General features: G+C 42.1%; 1 protein-coding gene and 1 long non-coding RNA gene across 5 annotated transcripts in view; one reads left to right on the forward strand and one right to left on the reverse strand.

The window, feature by feature from the left end:
* The window catches only part of LOC109368526, a 72,327-nt gene extending 63,867 nt beyond the window's left edge, over nucleotides 1-8,460 (forward strand). For all 3 annotated transcript variants that reach the window (XR_004160312.1, XR_004160313.1, XR_002116648.2), the window contains 2 exons: nucleotides 2,487-2,767; nucleotides 8,210-8,460. This is a non-coding gene — a long non-coding RNA (uncharacterized LOC109368526). The remainder of the gene's footprint in view (nucleotides 1-2,486; nucleotides 2,768-8,209) is intronic.
* MTX2 (metaxin 2) overlaps nucleotides 6,107-20,039 on the reverse strand; it is a 19,627-nt gene continuing 5,694 nt past the window's right edge. The window contains exons 3-9 of one of the 2 annotated variants that reach the window (XM_003207532.4): nucleotides 13,057-13,129; nucleotides 10,447-10,523; nucleotides 9,716-9,808; nucleotides 8,963-9,001; nucleotides 8,452-8,577; nucleotides 7,763-7,839; nucleotides 6,107-6,591 (exon numbers count right to left, since the gene is read on the reverse strand). In XM_003207532.4, coding sequence (XP_003207580.3) covers nucleotides 6,381-6,591; nucleotides 7,763-7,839; nucleotides 8,452-8,577; nucleotides 8,963-9,001; nucleotides 9,716-9,808; nucleotides 10,447-10,523; nucleotides 13,057-13,117 — 684 coding nt within the window. In that variant the 5' untranslated portion in view covers nucleotides 13,118-13,129 and the 3' untranslated portion in view covers nucleotides 6,107-6,380. The remainder of the gene's footprint in view (nucleotides 6,592-7,762; nucleotides 7,840-8,451; nucleotides 8,578-8,962; nucleotides 9,002-9,715; nucleotides 9,809-10,446; nucleotides 10,524-13,056; nucleotides 13,130-20,039) is intronic. The other variant, XM_019617103.2, reaches the window with a different exon arrangement.

Below are 20,039 nucleotides of genomic sequence, written 5' to 3' on the forward strand. Positions count from 1 at the left end.
AGAAAGAAAGAAAGAAAGAAAGAAAGAAAGAAAGAAAGAAAAAGAAGTCTATTGATCAGCTGGAATACTGTCAACATTAAGTCAGATAGGAAAGGCATGATTTCATGTCAGCCACTAAGTCAGCTCATGGTTTCAAGTCAGCCTCTATGCAAGCTGGTTTGGTAGACAGCAGTGGTTTTGGCTATGTCTTCTTTCCAGAAAATGTATTAGCTGGATCCAAAAAGCACCTCTAAAACAAGTCCTGTCTTTTTTTTTTTTTTTTTTTTCTATTAAGCCACAACAAAAAAAAATGAGCCCAAAGTTAATTTCTTTTCAGTGGTGGCCCTTCTCTACAGGGCTGAGTTCTTTGACCATATTCAAAACTGAGAGCAAGTTTTTACATCTCATTTATGAACTCAAAAAATGGAGTTTCCATTGGCATTCCTACCTGGCCAGCTCCTCAGCTCCTCACCACAGTCTTTCAGGGAGAGGATGGGTCACACCATGGTGACACAGTGGTTTGCAATTATAAAAGCACACCTCACCTCGTTTCAATGGAACCATGTCTGTGTAGGCCCTTTTTGCATTTATATGTGAAATACCTCTGGTCAGGTAGCAAGTATCTGTGGGATTTTTAATCCAGTAGGTGACTGATGTCCCCTGTGTATGGATACAGTTACCTGGGTATAAACTCACTTCTATTGATGTTGCTTATTTTATTTCCTCTGCCCCCATTACCGCCTTCACACAATTGTGTTTTGCCAGTCTGGTGACTGTTCCTATGGCAAAACCTTCCAGCCCAGGCAAGTCCTAGAAGGTTAAAGTAGTTTCAACATTTCTTTCCAGCCATTACACAATGGGCCCTGAGCTCCTTGCCAAATGCTACTTTTTGCAACGTTGGCAATGGGAGTGTGAGCCAAGTTCTGCAACTCTGCCACAGATGAGTGCATGTTCACAGTCGGTGAATGACAGCACAGAGATCCGCCAGGAAAATTTCAAACTACATCACAGCACAACCGGACTTTGCTAATGGTTTTTACTTCCAAGTTCCACTTTTATCCTAAGATCAGATAACAAATAGCACTTTTTCTTTGTAACAATTCATTAATCAGAGAAATGATCCTTGCTAGTGTTTAGATGTTTTACTTAATTTGGTACTTCTGGTCTGCTGCCCCAGTAGTGCCAAAATTATTATTTCTCACCCAGCAGGTGATAAATAACAACTTCAGTCATGATTAATACCATGAATTTCTCAACCTGACTAATGCAAAAAACTTCAAACCTGCAGAACAAGTGGGTGATAATTGTTATGAGAGCCATTGGAGCTGCACTCTGCTTGTAAAGAAGGAAAGCCACAGGAAATGAAGCATTTTCAGGCAGTGTGGCTGATCCTAAGAGGCATCATTAAGTGCAGCTCAGCAGCATTCTCCGTGTGCAGAGCTTGCTATGCTCTTTTTTTTCCACCAGACCGCGTTTTAAGTACATTTGAGAAGCAGGAGATTGCCAGGTTATTTTTTTTTTCCTAGGAGAGGTAGAAGAGAAATAAAAGACAGAGAACACAGCAGATGTATATCTCATTAACACCACTCAGCACTACAGTTTTTACTATCCGATGTACGGAGTGATAAATCCTAGAGAAAGCTGCTAAATCCAAAGATCCTTTACCTAATGTTTCTTTGGTAATCTCATCACAGCAGTATGAAACGCAGCAGCAGACACTCCCCAGTGGAGAACTGCCTTCAGGGAGGGACAGGAGAAGCAGGGGCTCAGGGAGAGCTGTCAGCTGGAAACCAGGATCAGCACTGTAAGGTCTGCGGCTGAAATTCCAGCTGCTTTCACATCCCAGGCTGTTTTCATGTCACTGCTCACAGTGAAGTAGGGTGGATGCTCCATTTCCCATGCTGTACATTTGGATACAGGGCCCCACGCTTCTACCCTCTGAGCTAACCTGTGCTGGCCAAGGAATGTTCACCTCCTTGGGAGGGGCCGTAGCCCTTGCTTATTAAAAGCCATTAGGAAAACATGGGGCCATGCAATAGTTGAATTATAATCAAAAAGAGAGAGAGAAAGGAGATACCCTCAAACATTTGCAGCAGAAGTGTTAATGCATTTGGACAAGATCAAGACACACAAGGTTCCTGGTTGGGTTTTTAGTTTTTAGAATGCCTTTTGTTTGCCCCACGCAAACGACTCCCAGTCTACACTATTTAATGTTCAAATTCACGATGATGATTTCTGTCCTCCCAGGGCAGCAGGCCTTGCTGCACAGATTCAAGGCAGAGACACTGTCAGCAGCTAAATAACCTTTTGCCTACAGGGCACAACTCTGAACATCCAAAAAGGATGCACAGTAACACTGCCACTTTTCTTGTGCAATGAAGAGTTATATAATTATAAAACATTTCTAAAAATGGACTTTGTTTCAGTCTGCAGCAATCACATCTGTTGCACACAGTAAAAGCAACAGTAAAAAATAAAATCCCTCTTCTATTTGTTGTCCCCCTCAGCCTGCAAGTGCCTGCAAGACAAGTGCCTGCTGTACCACCACTCTCCATCCAACTAGCTTCTCCATCACCCCACAATCGATGCAGATGTTGCTGTAGTCAGGCAACAGAATGCCACAGCAGAACAGAGGAGCAGTTATTTTCACCACAGCTTTCCGATTTGGTTTAGTTCTGTCAGGCAAGGAAAGCACATGCCACTTTCCAGCAAGAACTCATTCAGCTTGAGCATCTCCATATGAAACAATTAATGGAACAGAAAGGCAGTGAGAAGAAATCCACCAAGGGTAAGTGATGTACATGTTGTTCAGACTCCACAGTGTCCATTCACTTGTAGATAAGTGCTTTTATGACCACATGTATCACTTTGGCTGAATGATCCTTGCAGTTCTTGTGGTAGAGCATATTCAGAGGATGTACATTAAGCCATGGCACAGCTGCTCCTGACATGCCTTGTGCTAGAAATCTTATTTTTGTCCTAATTTTGGGAAATAAGAAGTTCCTACCTGGCTTTATTGCTGGTCATGGTTCAGCTTTTCATTCTTTTTCTTGAGCTGTGCACAGCAGCTCAGCAGCAGTCACTGTCCTTTACAGGACTGAAGCTTCCCAGAGTTAGAGCATGGTCTGCAAGCCGTGATCCTCAGTGCTGAGCTCATGAAAGCATCACAGCTTCTTGCACTGCTGGAGCTCAATGTTCCCCATCTATGAGTGTAATAGCTATCTTCAGCATTAGTAGCAAAGACTTTTCTTATAGTTTTCAGTTTAGAGATTGCATAGAAGGACATGCAGTTACAAACGATCCAGGTATGCTCTTAAGGAAATCAAAAATTGTTTTTAAATTTTGTTTTACTAATGAAGGTATCAAAGTCAGAATCAAGAAGCAAGAGGGGGAGGGATTAAGTTTTCAGAAACTGTTCAGGTTAGCCTGCAGATCCCTGCATGTCCTCTCACTTCAGAATTGAAAGCTCCATGTAATTTGCCTGTCTCCATATCCTTAAGTGCAGTCTGAGTAGCTCAGATTTACACAAACTTTGCTTGGAACAGATCTCTATCTTTTGCTGAACCACTTCCACAGCATTTGGGCATGTTTTCTAGATGAGACATTCAAAGTGGGTGAATACATACAGTACCTCAGCGGGATTTTTTTCCTGTGAAGTTAAAAGCTTGCTAGGTGTTACCACACATTTGCAATGACTATCAACTCAGCATTCAAATTGTTGTCTTACCAGTGCTCACTTATCCTCAGAGAAACCTGTTCTTACCAAAATGCAGCAATGGGGTGCTGTCGTTTCAAAGCAATCTCTCAAATTCGTTAAGAAATAGGCCAATGGCCACTGCAGCCTTAGAAGAGGAGGAATACATGCCCACTGGTGCTTCTCAGGCTATATTGAAGTTCATGCCTGTGCACAGGTGGCTTTGGAAATCCACCAACTAAATTACTTCTGTAGTTCTATCTACTGCTAGCAGAACTGCCAAAACCACTGGAGCCGAGTTAAATCCTGCATTCATGAATGGTGCTCTGAAGTTCATAGGACGTAAATCCAAGTTTAATCCTTCTGGATTAAAATACTTCCATTTTTATCCAGGATCCCCCACCTTTGTGGTACTGCTAGCTTTCAAGCCTATCAGTGAGTATTTCACTCAAAGCAGTGCTTATCACAATATGCTATTCCCCCAATCCAAGAAAACCTCCACAATAAATTCACTTCCTAATTATTCCAGACATTAATGCAGGAAAGATGACCCTAAAGAAAATTCTGGGCTCTCAGCTACCAACACTTTGATAGCAGAAATTGTCACTAAGAAATTAAGAGATGATTGTTTTGTCTGAACTCCTTTTCAAAACTAAAGCCCAATTTTAGCTAAGAAGATGAAACACAGAACAAGAGCAACGTTTCTCTCCTAGCAGAAGTGATTTGATAGATAGCCAAGCCCCACTTACGCATAGATACTTACTTTAGTTCAACTCCATTGTGAATCCCAGATCAGAAAGCAAGCTGCAGGAATTCAGCTCCATTTTCCAGTTGAGCTGGCAACACTGGTCCCTTGCAGTGTGAATAAGTAGCAGTGGTTCATGAGCCACAGAGCCAAGAGAGACCCAGCCAATGCAAGGTATGCTGCTGCTTTCTGCTCAGGTTTTGAGGAGGAAACAGCAGCCAAAAATCTCGATCACTGCGTAACAGTTCAAGCCATGCGGTAATTCTGACACTGGAAGGTACAGCCAAATAAATATATTTCATGGTACCAAAACACAATGGTTCCAACAAGTCAGACTGCTCAGGCAGGTTCCCAGTTTGTGTAGAGCACGTGAGGACTGGTTTTGCCACCAGCATTTTCCCTGGGTTGTTAGCACTTCTGGAAAAGCATCATGCACAACTGACACAGCAAAGCAAAGCGATGCTACTTAACATGCTCAAAGAAATACCAGAAAGACAGAGGCCTACACACAGTCTCTCTTTCCTTGAAAAGGTCCAGATTGCCAAGGTTTTTGGAACACCAAAGGATACAGTTTTGCTTACTGCTGTATTACTGTGCTGACATGCATCACAGGATATGGAAGCAGGAGGACTGAGGCATGCCAGCAATAGGCTCACACCACCTCATTTGGGGAAGCAAACCACCCCAGCAACTTCAAAGTTTAAAAGCAGTGTTTACATACTGAAGGTAGAAACAGACAGGCAGATGCTTAACCAGCAAATTTCATTTCGAACAAAGAGCAAGACAAACTGAGAAGAAAAAACACTGGAATCAAAGAAAAAAAATAAGAAAAAAAGGAAACTCTAATCTGAAACCAATGGTGAACAAGAAGTAAAAGCAGAAACAAGGCAGAGTAAGACACAATGACAACCAGTAGCTGTTCTGACACACTGACACAGTGAGGACTGAATAGAATCTCATCAGTTGTGATGTTGCAAAGCTACAAGACATTTTTGTCACTCAGTTCCTGGATGCATTTTGGCTGAGGCAGGAGAACTTCAGTTCTCTAACGCTGTCCAAAACAGTAATTTGGACTATTTACCATACAGCTATCCTCCACATGTCCTGTCAACAGGATTCTACTTATCTAACTTACTCCCATAGCTTGATCACCAGACGTTAACTCTGATGCTTCTACCAGCTGTCCAAGCAGACGAGGATGAACATCTTTTTTTCTGCCTTATAGTACCTGTTTGAGACAGCACTGGGAAGTTTGCACCTCTGTTGCTCATAAATGGCCTTGCCCTCCACGGAGAGGGCTTCAACTTAGCTGTCAGCTACCCATCTTTGACAAGCACAGCAGTTTCTTACTTTTCTTACTGTACTGCAAGGGCATAAAGAAAGGTAGAAGTGTTATTCTAATAGGGATAGTAAGAGGGGAAGGAAAAAAAAAGCCCTAGAACCCTATTTTTGACCACTCGTTTACAAATGCTGGCACTTTTGTCGACATTAATTTTTGAAGTGCAAGCACATGAAAGGCTAGGGAGTACTGGCAGAAGGAGGAAGTATTTTCCTATAATGAGTTTCATTACAAAGTCAAATGATTCACTCACTATTTCATGTATTCCTTTTGCTTTTTACTGTAAGGATGAGCAGAAACTATTCCACTGGCGTAAAGCTTAGTGAAAGCCATTTAGAAAGATCAGAAAAACTTTTACAAATATTTTATTCTTTTTAGTACAGATACAATATTCTTCCAAGGTCACTTCAGAGTAAGTGGCATGCAGCCTATTGAAATCCAGGTGCCCATACAGTCATTTCAAGTTAAACGTGCACAGTGTGTTCTACAACACTAAAACTACTTTTAGAGAGGAGTTCTTGCTTCAGAATGATTTGGCAGCTTCAAAACCAATTCAACAAGCATTTTCAAAACCAACTCAATAAACAACAAAAACCAAAACAGAAATGCATCAAACAACACGCTTATCTCAGTAAGGACCTTTTAGCACATCTGGCTGAAGCAGTTGCAGAGCTATCTTTGTCGTGACCTTCGAAGTACTGCTGCTCTATTCGCCTACAAAAGGCTGTGAGGTTACCATAGTTTTTCACTTTTTCAGAGAGTTCATCAGTGATTAGTTGAGTAGTAAGGATTGTAAACAGATGTCCGAATACCAGAGCATCTAATTCAGTTGGTCTGTAAAAACAGAAGAACAGAACAGATATTTTGGAAGGCAAGTTCTGATCAAGAAATATCCCATCTCTGGTTTGAGTAACTTGCAGGTAACCATGCAATCTAAGAACTGAGAATTAAACAAGCAACAATGAATTTAGCAAACACGTGGGAAAGGAGCATAGTATGAGCATAGTTCTCAATATGTCACCTTCATTTCCTTTTGGTAATTGAGAAACGTAAAAATAACACTTATAGAAGGGGCACAGTTACTGATCGAAGTCAGCCATGCTCCACCACTGGTTTTGTTCCTGCAGCTCTTTTCTAAGTAAATAAATGAATCAACTAAAAATTAAAAGAGGGGGGAAATAAAGCTCTTTCTATTCACTGTTTGTGCTTTTTCATACTCAAGAGCTACTCAACCAATTAGAAAAGGAGCTCCAGAATGACAACAGCTGGCAATTTTTACTTCATAGAAGTGGACACAAAGCAGGTGTCACAGAAGACTATTTTTAGAAATTTCAGCATGTTCTTGATTAACTGTCACACAAACATAGTGGACATTTTGCTGTTTTTCAGTGTTACTCCCCGACCACTGTTTAATCCACAAAACCTCCAACTCTGGCTGCAGAGGATACCTAAAAACAAGAGCTTGAGAAACCTGGAGGTTTTCAGCACAGTTCATTACACTATAGATATCAGCCCTGAATACAACCCAGGAAGTACTCCACAGATGTTATTTAGCATTTAATTTAAATATCTAAAAAAAACACTGAATTACAAAGAGAAAAAAAATAGCATTTTGCAGTTGGTATCAACGAGTGGATGCAAAAGACATCTGACAAAGGCCAGGTTGTTCCTTTTATCTCCTGTACTGTGCTTAGTAAAGAACGTTGCCTAAGAAATACAAGCTATAAAAGTATCTTTGTTTGTTTCTTTTTAAGAAATTAACTGTATACAGGTGCAAGCTTGTAGCCTACATGAGCTGTGGCGCTCTTTCCTTTTAAAATCTATAATGACTTGCTTCTGAAATTGTACTGCAGCCACACATTCAAATTCCCTCAACCATTAAAGTAAAACAGAAGGTTTCCATATTTATAAACGTATACCTGTATGCACGTTTTTAAATATACTTATATAGATATACGGGTGGAGGTTTTTTGTGGATGTACCATTTCTGTAGAGAGCAACTTACTGCTTATTGAAGAAATATGGTTGTGTTCCTAATCTCTGGGAGAGAGCCTGACAACACTGGTCTACATCTTCAAGCACCTATCAAAACACGCAAGAGATAAGATAATCATATTGTCAGGAAAGAACAACAGTAAATATATATATGTACTTCCTTACTGTATTTGTGCTGGCAGAGGGAAGAAGGAATATACAACGTTGGAGCATCAAAAACTGCTAAAGGTAGCAGCTAAGTGTTATTTAATCACACATTTAATGTAGAGCCAACTCTAATTAAGTGCTTTCCAAGAAATTTTTAACTTAGCTTAATGAAAGGTACTAACTTACACATCAAAGTGCTTTCTTTTTTTTTTTTTTTTTTTAAAACTACTGGGAAGTGAAGCTCCAGTCCTGCAAAGCGTGCTTATTAATGCCACAGGAGAGGGGCAGTAATTCAAAATCTGTTTTTCAGAACCATCGGCTAAACTAACATGAACAGAGACGCACACGTGGTAAAGCATCCTTCCTCCCACTCCATCAGACTGCACATCATTTAAGATTTATCACTGCTGATGACAGGTACCTGACCTCACATAACTGCACAGAATTTTGATGTAACAGTTGCAGTTAAATAAAGTGTTACTTCTCTTAAGTCTTAAATAAAAGAACAATGGAAAACACTGGGAAGAAATAAGCTTTACCCCTCATACTGACCTGTTCAAGTGACTTGCCAGCCCACCCAATGGCCTTCATCTTTCTCCTTATCTCCCATTGCTTCTGATAGGACAGAATGCGGTTAAGAGGCCAGGGGTAAGGAGAGCCATACCTTGGGTGAGTAATCTTTGTTAAGAAACAGAAAGTTACTTTGTTACAATCTAAAAAAGGCAGACAGCTCTATTTACAAAACAGCTAAGAGAGCAATAAAGAAAAAGAATGTTGTGTGATATGTTGCAATTATTTGTGCAGAATTTATTGTTTTCAGTATAACCATTTAAAATTATTACCTTGGAAACATATGCAGAACTCATATTTGTTCTGCAGTCACATACCTCCAGTAAAGTTACAACTTCCCTAAAATGTATACGCAAGCAGAATTCAAGTGAGAAGACTGTATCATTAATGGTACGGAGCTCAATGTTTCATTTATGAGTAGGGACTTCCATTTGTGAGCAAAAGTGTTTTCTCATTAAATTTTAATTAAGATAAATGTTGCAGAACCACTCACCTCCTCTACTGTAACATCATCACACCACTGCAGATAGAGCTAGGAACAGAAAGAACACTTACTACAACTTCCTAATAAACGAGAATACAGATACAATCATTTCTCACTAGTAGAATTTTCCTTTCTATATTAGATTAAATTTCCATTTAGTGCCTTCTGTTAGACTTCTGAAATAGCGAAGAAATTAAAACCGGAGTCACAAGCCCAGCTCCAAGTTGCTGGCTCGCAAGCAGCAGAACCAAGCTGGAGCCGAAGGCCGCTCCAGTTGCCTGTGCCACACACAGCTCAACACCCAGGTTCCCAGCCCTCAGCCATGTGCCTGCGAGCATTTCCAGCACCGGCCCCACATCACATTAACGGGCCATGGGCACGACCCACGGGGCAGGCAGCCTCCCGCAAGGCACAGCAGCTGTGTGGAAGGCGGCAGCGGGGCTGTACAGCCAGCCATGGCTTGGGGCAGGACCGCAAGGACTGCTGGCGTTTTCCATCCGTGCAAATCAGGCACTTCGACAGCTACAGGCCGTGCTTCACACAGGTAAACGGAGCTGTACACATGGCTTGTGTCTGCAGGAATATTTCATCAAGTAGTCCACAGCATCCACAGAATTTATTCCCATCTCATTTCACCTTAAACTGATGACCTGATCTAAGATTTAAACCAAGAACAGTATTTCCAGAACAAGAAAATATCATGAAGCATTCTTGCCTATAATCCCTTATGGAAGTATGTGCAGTTACTACGGTTTGCTGTACCTCTGCTGTCAGGAGCATATTATTGACTAATTCCATGTAGGCTTTCATCTCAGCTTTTTGGACTTCATCCAACCCATCGCTGAGAGAATGGCCCTTATGGGGAAAGAAAGAGACACATAAGAGAGGATATTGGAATATTCAGCAATGCCTGACCCAAGGACCTCAGAAGTCAATGAGCTTTGGCTCAGATACGGATCTGTCGCACAACACGTAACAAGTTACACCCGTACTTTCTACATAAGGTGCCCTTTAGAATGAAAAAGAAATAATCATAATGTAACAGAACTGATCTGCAATAAATGTAGGTTATGACCAGTTAGAGGTGAGCACACAGCCTGTGTCAAGAAGTAAACACAGATTTACATCTGTGCTACAGCTTTATGAAGTGCTCAGTGAGAAGACAATGTTGTTGAAAATACAGCTTCAAAATTTACACCAGTAATTTCTGAGTTTAAGAATTCTGAGACAGAGACGTAGAAAACCAGCTGCAGAAACTGGCAGTGGTATGCACGTGTCCTGCATAGAATTTGCTTCCTGAATTTGGTAATGTTAAATTGAAACAATTCCACCTCAGCACTCTCACTTCGGAGTGTCTTTCTTTTGAACCAGCACCAGATTGCTGCAGCATTTTAGCAATGAAGTAGCATTCCAGAAGAGCACAGCAACTCCACAGCAGTGCTAAAGAAGACTGGTACACAACCCAGTAATAGATGCAGTCTGTGTGTAATTACCTTGGCTTTCACAAACTGGACTATGGGTCCGAGTTCAGATACTACTTGGTTTCCCACATGAATAAAGGGCACTTTGCCTGTAAAATGAGAAATGTATTTTAGTAGGAGCTTTTTATACATGTCAACTATCATTTCCTATTTTCAATGCAATTAAATATCACAAGTACGCCTGAACATCACTCTTCGTTTTTTGGGGTTTTTTTCCAGATGAGCACAGGTAAAGTTTTTACATATGAAGCTCACACAGCTTTCAGTTGCAATAACCAGTGTAACTGCCCGATCTTCTTCCTTCTGACCCTCTTTGCCATGCAAGATTTGCAATTCCCTATCTCAAAGTTACTGAATGAGATCTATTGACCTGTATTTTAATAACAGATTTTGCTTTGCTGGAAAGACTGAATTCAACATTTCTCTGAAGTACAGGTGGGAAATCCCAGGCAATCAGACTGAGCCCTCAGACAGTTTCACAAGAAGACATTCCCACCCTCCCTTCCAACCCACGAGCAGGAAAAGGGCTGCTGAAATGAATGTGGGAGATGTGGCACCGAGCCCAGAAAAGCAAGCGGGGAAAGCAAAATGCACACTCAGCAAGGCAGGATCTTGTGTCTCTCTCCTCCTATCCTCTAGATTTCCAGTGACTGGGACCAGCTCATAAAGGGGAACTGAGGGCTCCTCTTCCTTCAACCCACCCTAATCACGTTGCTCATTCTCTAACTCTTCAATCAACTGCAACTGACAAACATCAATCTTAAGTACTGTGTAAATTTAAGACTAAATGTTTATGATTATTTACATGACTGAAACTGGCCATAAGACGGACACGCACTGGGCAGTTTGTATTATTGAGAAAGCCCTCATGACCAAATACAGCAAAGAAGCTGCCCAGTGCAGTGGGACACAGCACACTCATACTCTCCTGTCTCACTGTGGGCAAACTCTGCTCTCTACAAAGAGCCTAAAGAGCAAGATCAATACCTGCCCAGCTCCAAACACATTATTAGCAATACACGCATTCCTTTCCACTGACGCACATAAAAGCTACTGCTGGCCTAGTTCACAGGGAGTTCATGCTCACAGCACATCCAGTCTTTATTTTTACCCTGAGATTCACTCTCACTGGCTCAGCTGGCCTCAGGGTAAAGAAGTGCACCACACCAAAGGCTGCACTGCTTCTGTACGCTGCGTACTGTGAAAGAAAATGCAGACCCCTCTGAGCTCCAGAGCTTCACAGTATCTGTCAGGCTACACTTCACACACAACAAACCTCTGGTGCTCCACTTCAGACTCCCTCCTAATGGATTTTCTCATTATGCGGACTGTGAGGTAAATAACCTTCACCCCAAAAAGATGAGATACACATCTGTCTACTGCTGTCGTGAAACTGTTGGTGGCTGAGGAGTGGACAGCAAATAAAAACCTGTTTTGAATTATCCTTACAGAATCAAAATATTGTAAAGACAATTGGGAAAGTGAATAAAAATCCAGGAGTAAGGGCAAAAAGAGTATGTGTAGCTATGTTTAAAATTGAGCTGGTATCAGTTCCCTTTGTGGTCATTTTCATCAGCCAGCAGAAAGAAGGAGGAGTCAGACCAAAATTACAGATTAGGTGCCCACAATGTCGCCATGGGCTGGGGGGGGCAAAGGGCACACGGCTGCCATCTGTCCCGCTGCTGCACACCTAAAAAGCTCCTCTGTGCAGACATTCAGCATTCCAACACTGCCTTTATTTATATATCACATATATAACTCCAAAATTTGGCTAGCTTTTACTCTGTTTCCACTTGCTTTGCCCGCAATACCAGCAGCAACAGAACCATGGCAGCCATGCTGATAGGCAGACATCAGCTAGAGGCAACTGGCAAAGAAGCACCTCCTTCTGCAACAAAACACTGGGAAGGAGTGCAAGGACTGCCAGACTGGAGAGCCCTGCAGTCAGCAGCTCTCCCTGGGTTTTAGCAACCTTCTGGAACCAGGCTCTGGGAAATTTTAGGCAACCAGTCACCTTCAGCAGAAAGCAGATTGTACACTTCATATGCTTAATTTATTGTTGGTGGGTTTGGTGCGGTTCTGGTTTGGGGTGTTTTCGTTTGGTTGGTTGTTTTTTTCCCCAGACAGTCTCCTTTATCAGAGGGAGGTTTAAAATCACCTGTCACCCTCGGCTGACAATGCACTCACTCTTCATTTTCACCCTGTATTTACATACTGGCCATTATCTCTCAGGTAAGGTAACAAAAGAGGCTCTCTCCAGTTTTCTCACCCTCTCACATATGGGAGAATATACAGCACTCACTGATCAGCAGGAATATTCCCTGGATGCAGAATAAAGACATTCTAGGAAATATAAGTCTTTCTGCTTAGGCCTTTTAGAGAAGATTGCCACCAGAGATTTGTGCTGCACTGACGTACTGCGTTCACAGCCTCGGTTCCGTGTTGTACCACCGTTACTTGACATGTAACTGTTCTAATTGTTTATGGGAAAGGAACTGGTGAGGAGGGGGAAGGCCCCGCACGGGGCAGCGCTGACCGCCTGTTATCAGCGAGAGAAGGCACAGTTGCCATGGTACCAAAATGGAGGTGTAATGCAGTAATCTAAATGAAGGCCGCACTTACCAGATGGGGACATGTACTCAGCATTGGCCCTGCAAACCACCCGAACCGGCAGATTGCACATTTGCAAGAAGGCCTGGAAACAAAGCATTGAAAGAGCATTGATACCCCAGTGACAAACAAATGCGTTCTTCTCGATACTTCTGACTACATCTTAGCAAACTGTTAGCAGGTACCAACCAAGCACAGATCCTTGCATAATGCTTTTAAGAAAAAAAAGAAACCACCGTTTTCTAACTTCTTCAGACAATTGCTTATCATCCAGTCAATGGCTGGAATTCCCCTGATTAAGATTCTCCCACACACACACTCTTAAGAGATGCAAAGAAGCAGTGCTGTAGCTGCAAGAAATTAAGTGACGTTCTGCTCCTCCCGAAAATCACAGTGGCTGAAGCTGGCTAACCAAGCTTGCACTGTGTAACACAGCAAATACACACAGCACCTTCCCACATTGTAACAGTCATCAGAAATTTTGCTTTACAATACTCTGTGAGCATGTTTGCTTTATTTATTTCCTCTACTGCATGTGAACTGTAGTGAGTGCAAGTGATCGATTTACTGTTTTTTTCATCTCCAGTCCTGGATTCAAACATTCTCACTGGGACACCCATTGTTGTCAGCAGCTGCCATTGCTACAAAAGCCCTAACGTGTTTCTGTTTAAATAGCAAAATATCAAGAAATGTGATTTGGATATATCGTGGAAATAAGGAATCTCCAGAGTCTCTCACAACTCAGCTGAAATCCTTTCATTCATTTTGTCTTTGCCAATAGAAAGGTCAGAACTCCAGATTCCAACATCGCACCTTTTTACCCACAGTGGCTGGAAACTAAAGCCTACACCATGAAGGTCACCAACTATGAAGAAAAAGGCTGCTCTAAGTTGAGGAACAGAACATGGTCTGCATTCACTGCAAGCAGACCAAATCCAAAATGCTAAAATCTTCAAGGATGGCAAACAGTACAGCATACTGTTAAATCCGGTTTTGGAAACAGCTATCCCAGCCTGAACAACATGTACTCCATTTACACTTCAGCCTCATTTGGGAGAGGGGGTAGAAAACTGAAGTAAACAAGGTACACAGCATCCAGCAAAGCCCTGCCACAGGCTCCCAGAACCTGACCCAGCCATAACTATATTCAGGAAATCAGTGCCCATGGCAGAAGGGCACCTCTGCACTACCTAAGACCACAAGGCACTAACAAATATCAACATCAGCCCTTTTCCTAACTTTGTGGTTTCTGTAGTACCCATCAAGCAAACAAAACCACGCCTCTCCTCCTCAGGTGCTTCGTTCCCAAGCCCTAACTCAAGCACTGATGCTAAAAGTACCAGGGAACAAAAGCCAAAAGCTTTGGTCCCTTCCAATGCCTCTTCCAATCAACTCAAGAACCCCACAACCCATTACATCACTTGGCTCTCACTATTTCAGATGACCTAAGTAATCCCAAACCCCAAATTAAAGAAGGGAGCTATGGTCACAAGCTGCTAAAGTCAATGATTACAGCTGACAGGAGCACGGGCCTCTGAACCCGAGAGGCTATGCAAAATCCACCAGTAACCTGAGTTTTTTATTTCTTCAGCCTAACCCCAACTGAAAGTACTGCTCAGGAGCCAATTAGTACACACCCACAAGTCGATGCACCTCTGCCAAATACTGAGAACTTTGATCTAGTCTAGAATAAATTGGTCGTTAGATTGCCAAACCTCATCCCAACCAGCACCCCTATAATTGCTTATAGCAGCAACCGTCACCCACAGAGAACACAGGGCACTGGCCACATTTGACAACATCACACTTCCCAAGTGCACAACCACCAGAAATCAATGCTCTTGTAGTCTCTGCTTCCCAAACTCTATGCAAGCAGTAAGAACCCAGAGGAATAACTCTTAAGCAGGAACATAAGGCACTGTCTCAGTGCTGTAGCTCTTCCTTTGCCTATTGGCTCTGCAGGCTCCAGCAACGGTGCAGACTGTTCCAGCTATTACTATATGCATCATGTCCTCTGCCCAAACTGGGGCACTGAGTTCACTGCAATTCTGTATTAAGCTTGAGATGAATTTTAAGGCCGCCATGTACTGTTCCCACTGCTGGTTCAGATGAGAATGTCTGATCTGTGCTGGAACACATGAATAACTAAAAAGCTCATGAGCGCAGAGACACAGTCAAGCAAAAGGAAGTGAATCAGGACTATTTTTACATTTCCACATCAGTGCAACAAAAATGAGATATGCCAGCACAGAACAGTCAGGTTACATGAGCTGCTTTGGCAAATTCTTGTCCACTGTACATTGGCTCCTCCACAGTACGAAGGTTCTACCAAAAACATGACTTGTGTCTGTGAAAAGTATTCCTCAGTATTGAGGTTAAATTATAAACAAAATCTTTTTAGTGTAAAGAGTTCAGCCAAGATTCCTGCAGAAATCTGAACATTACTTTCCTCCCTCCTCCTCCGCAGTAAACATCCACAGACCAAGGAACATCTACCTCTCTAATAGTTGGCAGGGAAGTTCTACCTCGGTCTCTGGCCTGGCTGAAAGTGATGGAGAACACACTGCCATTTGGACATCTCAGCGCTGCAAATGTGCTGGATCCATGTGCCTTCTTAGCACTTAATAAAGAAAAGAGCAGTGAGGAAGCTGGGCTAGAACTGAGTTCTAACATGGAAACAAATTTTCACTGAACAAAATAAAACGTTCACTACTCTGTGCAATAAACAGATTCTAGCAAGCTTAGAAGTCAGTCAGCATATCCTCTGCAAACTTTAAAAAAGGCCCCTGAAATACTGACCAAAGCACAAACAAATAACCAGAAAAGTCCTTTGGAAGTGAAGAGCTGCTGCTGTTTGAGAAGTTGCAAGACTGGGGAATCAAAGTACCAGTATGCGTTAACACACATCTGTACCCAAAAAGCATGACCTATTCAGCTCAAGTGCCCCTTAAATATTCTTGTGCAGAAAAAAGGGCAGAAGCTCCACAGTGAGCTTTCACCATAAGGGCTCAGCCTAAGAAACAGGCCTTGCATCACCACAGACATACTTACCTTCTTTTATTGACATAAACATGAAAAGCTTTCAAAACTGCTGGTACTAACGACACAGGTAGTTCTTCATTCCTGGGCACAGTGAATGCTCAAATATTCATGATTTCTTCTAGAAAAGACATTGACGGTGGCTCTGACCAATGCATTCTTACAAACACTCATTGCCAGAAAACCTCAAACTCTTTCCTGACGTGTTCAGCTAGAAGAATTCGATTTCAGACAGCAACTGTTCTGTGGCACAAACTCAGGTGAAAATTGGCAGAGATTTTAGGAATCTTAGAGCGAGAACACAGGGCAGAGAAGACAAAAGCAGCAATGTCTGTAGGGCATTATCTTGTTTAACATTTTAGCCCAGCGATCAAGGGAGGACATGTTCCCTTTTTGACCACTCACGTAGAATGTTTCGTACCAGCACACTTGGTGTGCAGATAGCATCAGACCATGAGGCTTCCAGTCCTGGGAATAGATGCAGTGGAACACAGCTCAGAACACCTCCTTCTCCTTCCATACTTGGCACACATGATCTGAGCAAGGCCCCGGCACGGCAGTGCTCCAAGTGCTGTGGGAGCAAAGGGTGAGAGGGAAGGCTGCAGCCACCCCAGGGTGGTTCTGCTGAGATTTATGAAGATATCAACACCTCTTCAAAGACACGGCATCAAAAGCTGAGTGACCTGAAAGATCAAGGGCCCAGACTTATTCCAGGACGTCAGAGATCACTGTCAACATCATAAATTTGGCTGATGAACTTTAAAAGAGGCTGAAAGGGGCCAACTGAATTCCAAGTAACACACAAGCCAGTTAATCAAACCCCTCTAAAAGTTCACCTAAAAAATGGGTGAGTGAGACAGTAACAGCACAACTAGAAACCTGACACCAGCAGAGCCCAGCCAAACTGTCAGCCCCCAAAGGTGCTTTTAATTCTAAAGAAAAGCATTGAATTCCTCTCTCTCTCTTTGTCCTCTGTGAAAAAGAAAAATTACTACAGCAGTAGAAACAGAGTGAATCCACAATGTGAATCTCCTTCGGCACTTAGGATTCTCACACAAGAACCTTAGAGTAGTAGCTTAACACCTACCCAAAAGAGCTAATTACTAGGATCGATTAGGAGAGATGAGGGATTGATAATTCTTATTTCCCTTCGTCCACACTGCAGAAGATCAGAGACGGCTGCCCAACAGACTTTATACAAGCAAAGGAAACTTAATTCAAGCATAAATATACCAAAGTAACTACAGCTGAAGGAAATCAAACCAAAGTACTCATTTATTTTAAAAGCCCGAGCAATTTCACGGCTCATACTAGTTAACACCGCTTTTATGAGTGTAATAAAATCTCAGGTTGGGAAGAACTGAGTTTATTCCCCTGGTATCAACAGGACCTCCTCTTTTATCCGTGCACATCACTGGTTATGTGCATTTCTGTAAACTTCAAAACAAGGGTCTGACTCTCTTGATAGGTATTGACATTTGCCAACAAGCGAAGCAGAAACTAGGAAGATAATCTGGATTAGTAACTTGTGGTCATTATAATGTCCTCTACAAAAACCTTTAAGTTATTTCTAGAACAAAACGTGTCCTTTCTTTGGATGACGTTAATGTGAAAAACAGATGAAGATTTTAAAAATAAAGATTTGGTTTAATGGAGTCTGTCATCATCTCTCCCACGCATGCTCTGTTCTCCCCTGCAGGCTAACCAACCCCCGTTCTCATGCTTTTCCAATCTCCGTACCTTAGCATCACATTCTCTTCTGGCATCTGGGAAAGAAAGGGAGAAATATGAACAGTATCTTTGTAGCAATGCTACGTCTCTCTTCTTCCAGACAGAAAGCACTGAGTCTACAAAGCTTCTACTGCCTCTGTGCACCTAAGTACATTTCCATGTTTCTTGAGCACCTCCAGGTACAGTAACTCCACCACCTCCCTGGGCAGCCCATTTCAGTGCCTGTCCACTCTATCAGTGAAGACATTCTTCCTAATACCCACCCTGAACCTCCCCTGACACAACTTGAGGCCATTCTCTCTCATCCCACCGCTATTTACACAGGAGAAGAGTCCAACCCCCACCTTACCATAACATCCTTTCAGATAGTTGTTTAGAGCAATAATGTGCCCCCCCCCCCCAACGTCTCCTCTTTTCCAGATTGAACAATCCCAGTTCCCTCATCTGCTCCCCGTAAGACTTGTGCCCCAGACCCCTCACAGCTCCAATGCCCCCCTCTGGACAAGCTCCAAGGCCTCAGAGTCTTTCTTATAGTGAGGGACCCCAAACTGAACACACTACTGAAGATGCAGCCTCACTAGAGCTGAGTACAAGCAGACAGTCACCTCCCTCCAAAATATTTGGTAAGAAGCTTTGAGGAGATGCTTGTTAGAAAAGTAATCAACAATGCTATGCATATCATTCATGACAATAATGGCAGGTACACCTCCCGACAAAATTACTGAGTACATTTACAACAACAGTGTAGCTTATAGGACACAACGAACTGAAGGCTTGCTTTGTTTTCTTATACTTTACTCAATTTCAAATTAAGAACGTAAATAGTATGTTGGATTTCAATAACTGAAAAAAACAGTGCTGCTTTGCCAAGGTCCAGAAGCGGAGAGCTCAGAAACCCTGGCCCTCCCCTCCTCTCCCAGAAATGACATTTCCAGCTCTGCTGCTGCTGCCCTCCAAACAGTGTACGAAAGTGATGCCATTCGGTCTTCCTGCGATGACAAGAATGGAAAATGACTCCACATGAAGTACAATAGGAAAGAGTAAGAGAAGGGAGGGGGAAGTTTTGTATTTATTCCCTTGGTTAATTGGTTTATGTAGCAGCTTTGCCCTCACTCTCCCTTCCTCTTTGCCCTCCCCAAAGACCAGACTGTTTGGACGCTGTGGATTGGAAGCATAACACCCATCAGAGCTCCATCACAATGCTCTCTTCTTCCTCCCCAGTCCCCTCTCAGAATAATACAAAAGAGCAAACACACACACTCATTAAAAATGAGTTATAACTTGATGTAAATCATATCCAGATTGCAGTTTCCAAGATCAGAGGGAAGAATGAAATTGCTTATGCTAAGTCCCAAATAGTTCACAACTTATATCCCCACACGAGGAACACTATTTTCAGATGGCACACACTCCAGGCTTCATTCGAAGAAGACATACTCATGATTAGTTTTTTAATAAAGAACGATCCATTGCAGGCATCTCTTATTCAGCAGCACTTCTAAATGCACCCGCATAATACTGCTGTGAAGAAAGAGCAAAAGGCATTTTGTTTTCATTCTTACACTATTTCACGAGCAGACAAAGGACAATATGTGACGACAACCGAAGAGTTATTCTCTACTTTATTGCAGGAACGCATTTTAAAATTAAAAACCATGAACAAATCCACAGAATAATTCAGTTTTCATATCAAACAGCTGCAGACCCTGTAACCGAAATAGTATGTCTAAGGTTATAAATGAAAACTGCTCAGTATCATTCTTTGAGTGACAGATTAAATTCCTAATCCAGTTATGGTAATGGCCACATTTGTAGTTTAACATAAATTAAGAGCTTAATTATATTTGTGACTACTTTAAACAAAATAACAAATTCCTTTGTACCTGTGAATATAATTTATAGCAAAGCCACGTTCATTCTCCAAAACAATCTATTTTACACTGCAGCGCAGCACTGTTCTAATGGTATAATGTAATTCTTGTTGTAGAATGTGGAAGGAGTAGATTCAGTGGTAGCACAGAGGTTTTGAAGATAAATGAAGATGCTATTCATTCAGGGGTAATTTCATCTTAGAACTATATGAAAGATGTTTCACTCACAAACAGTACCTCTACGGCTTGGGATTTAGGCATGTTTTCAGCTACAACATAATGTTGCCAGATTGATTATGTTGATATTGCATTTCTCATGGTGAAGAATTCCAGTTTTTATTCTCTTAAAAAAAA

This window comes from Meleagris gallopavo, chromosome 7, assembly GCF_000146605.3.
Source record: "Meleagris gallopavo isolate NT-WF06-2002-E0010 breed Aviagen turkey brand Nicholas breeding stock chromosome 7, Turkey_5.1, whole genome shotgun sequence".
In the NCBI taxonomy this organism is placed as follows: domain Eukaryota; kingdom Metazoa; phylum Chordata; class Aves; order Galliformes; family Phasianidae; genus Meleagris; species Meleagris gallopavo.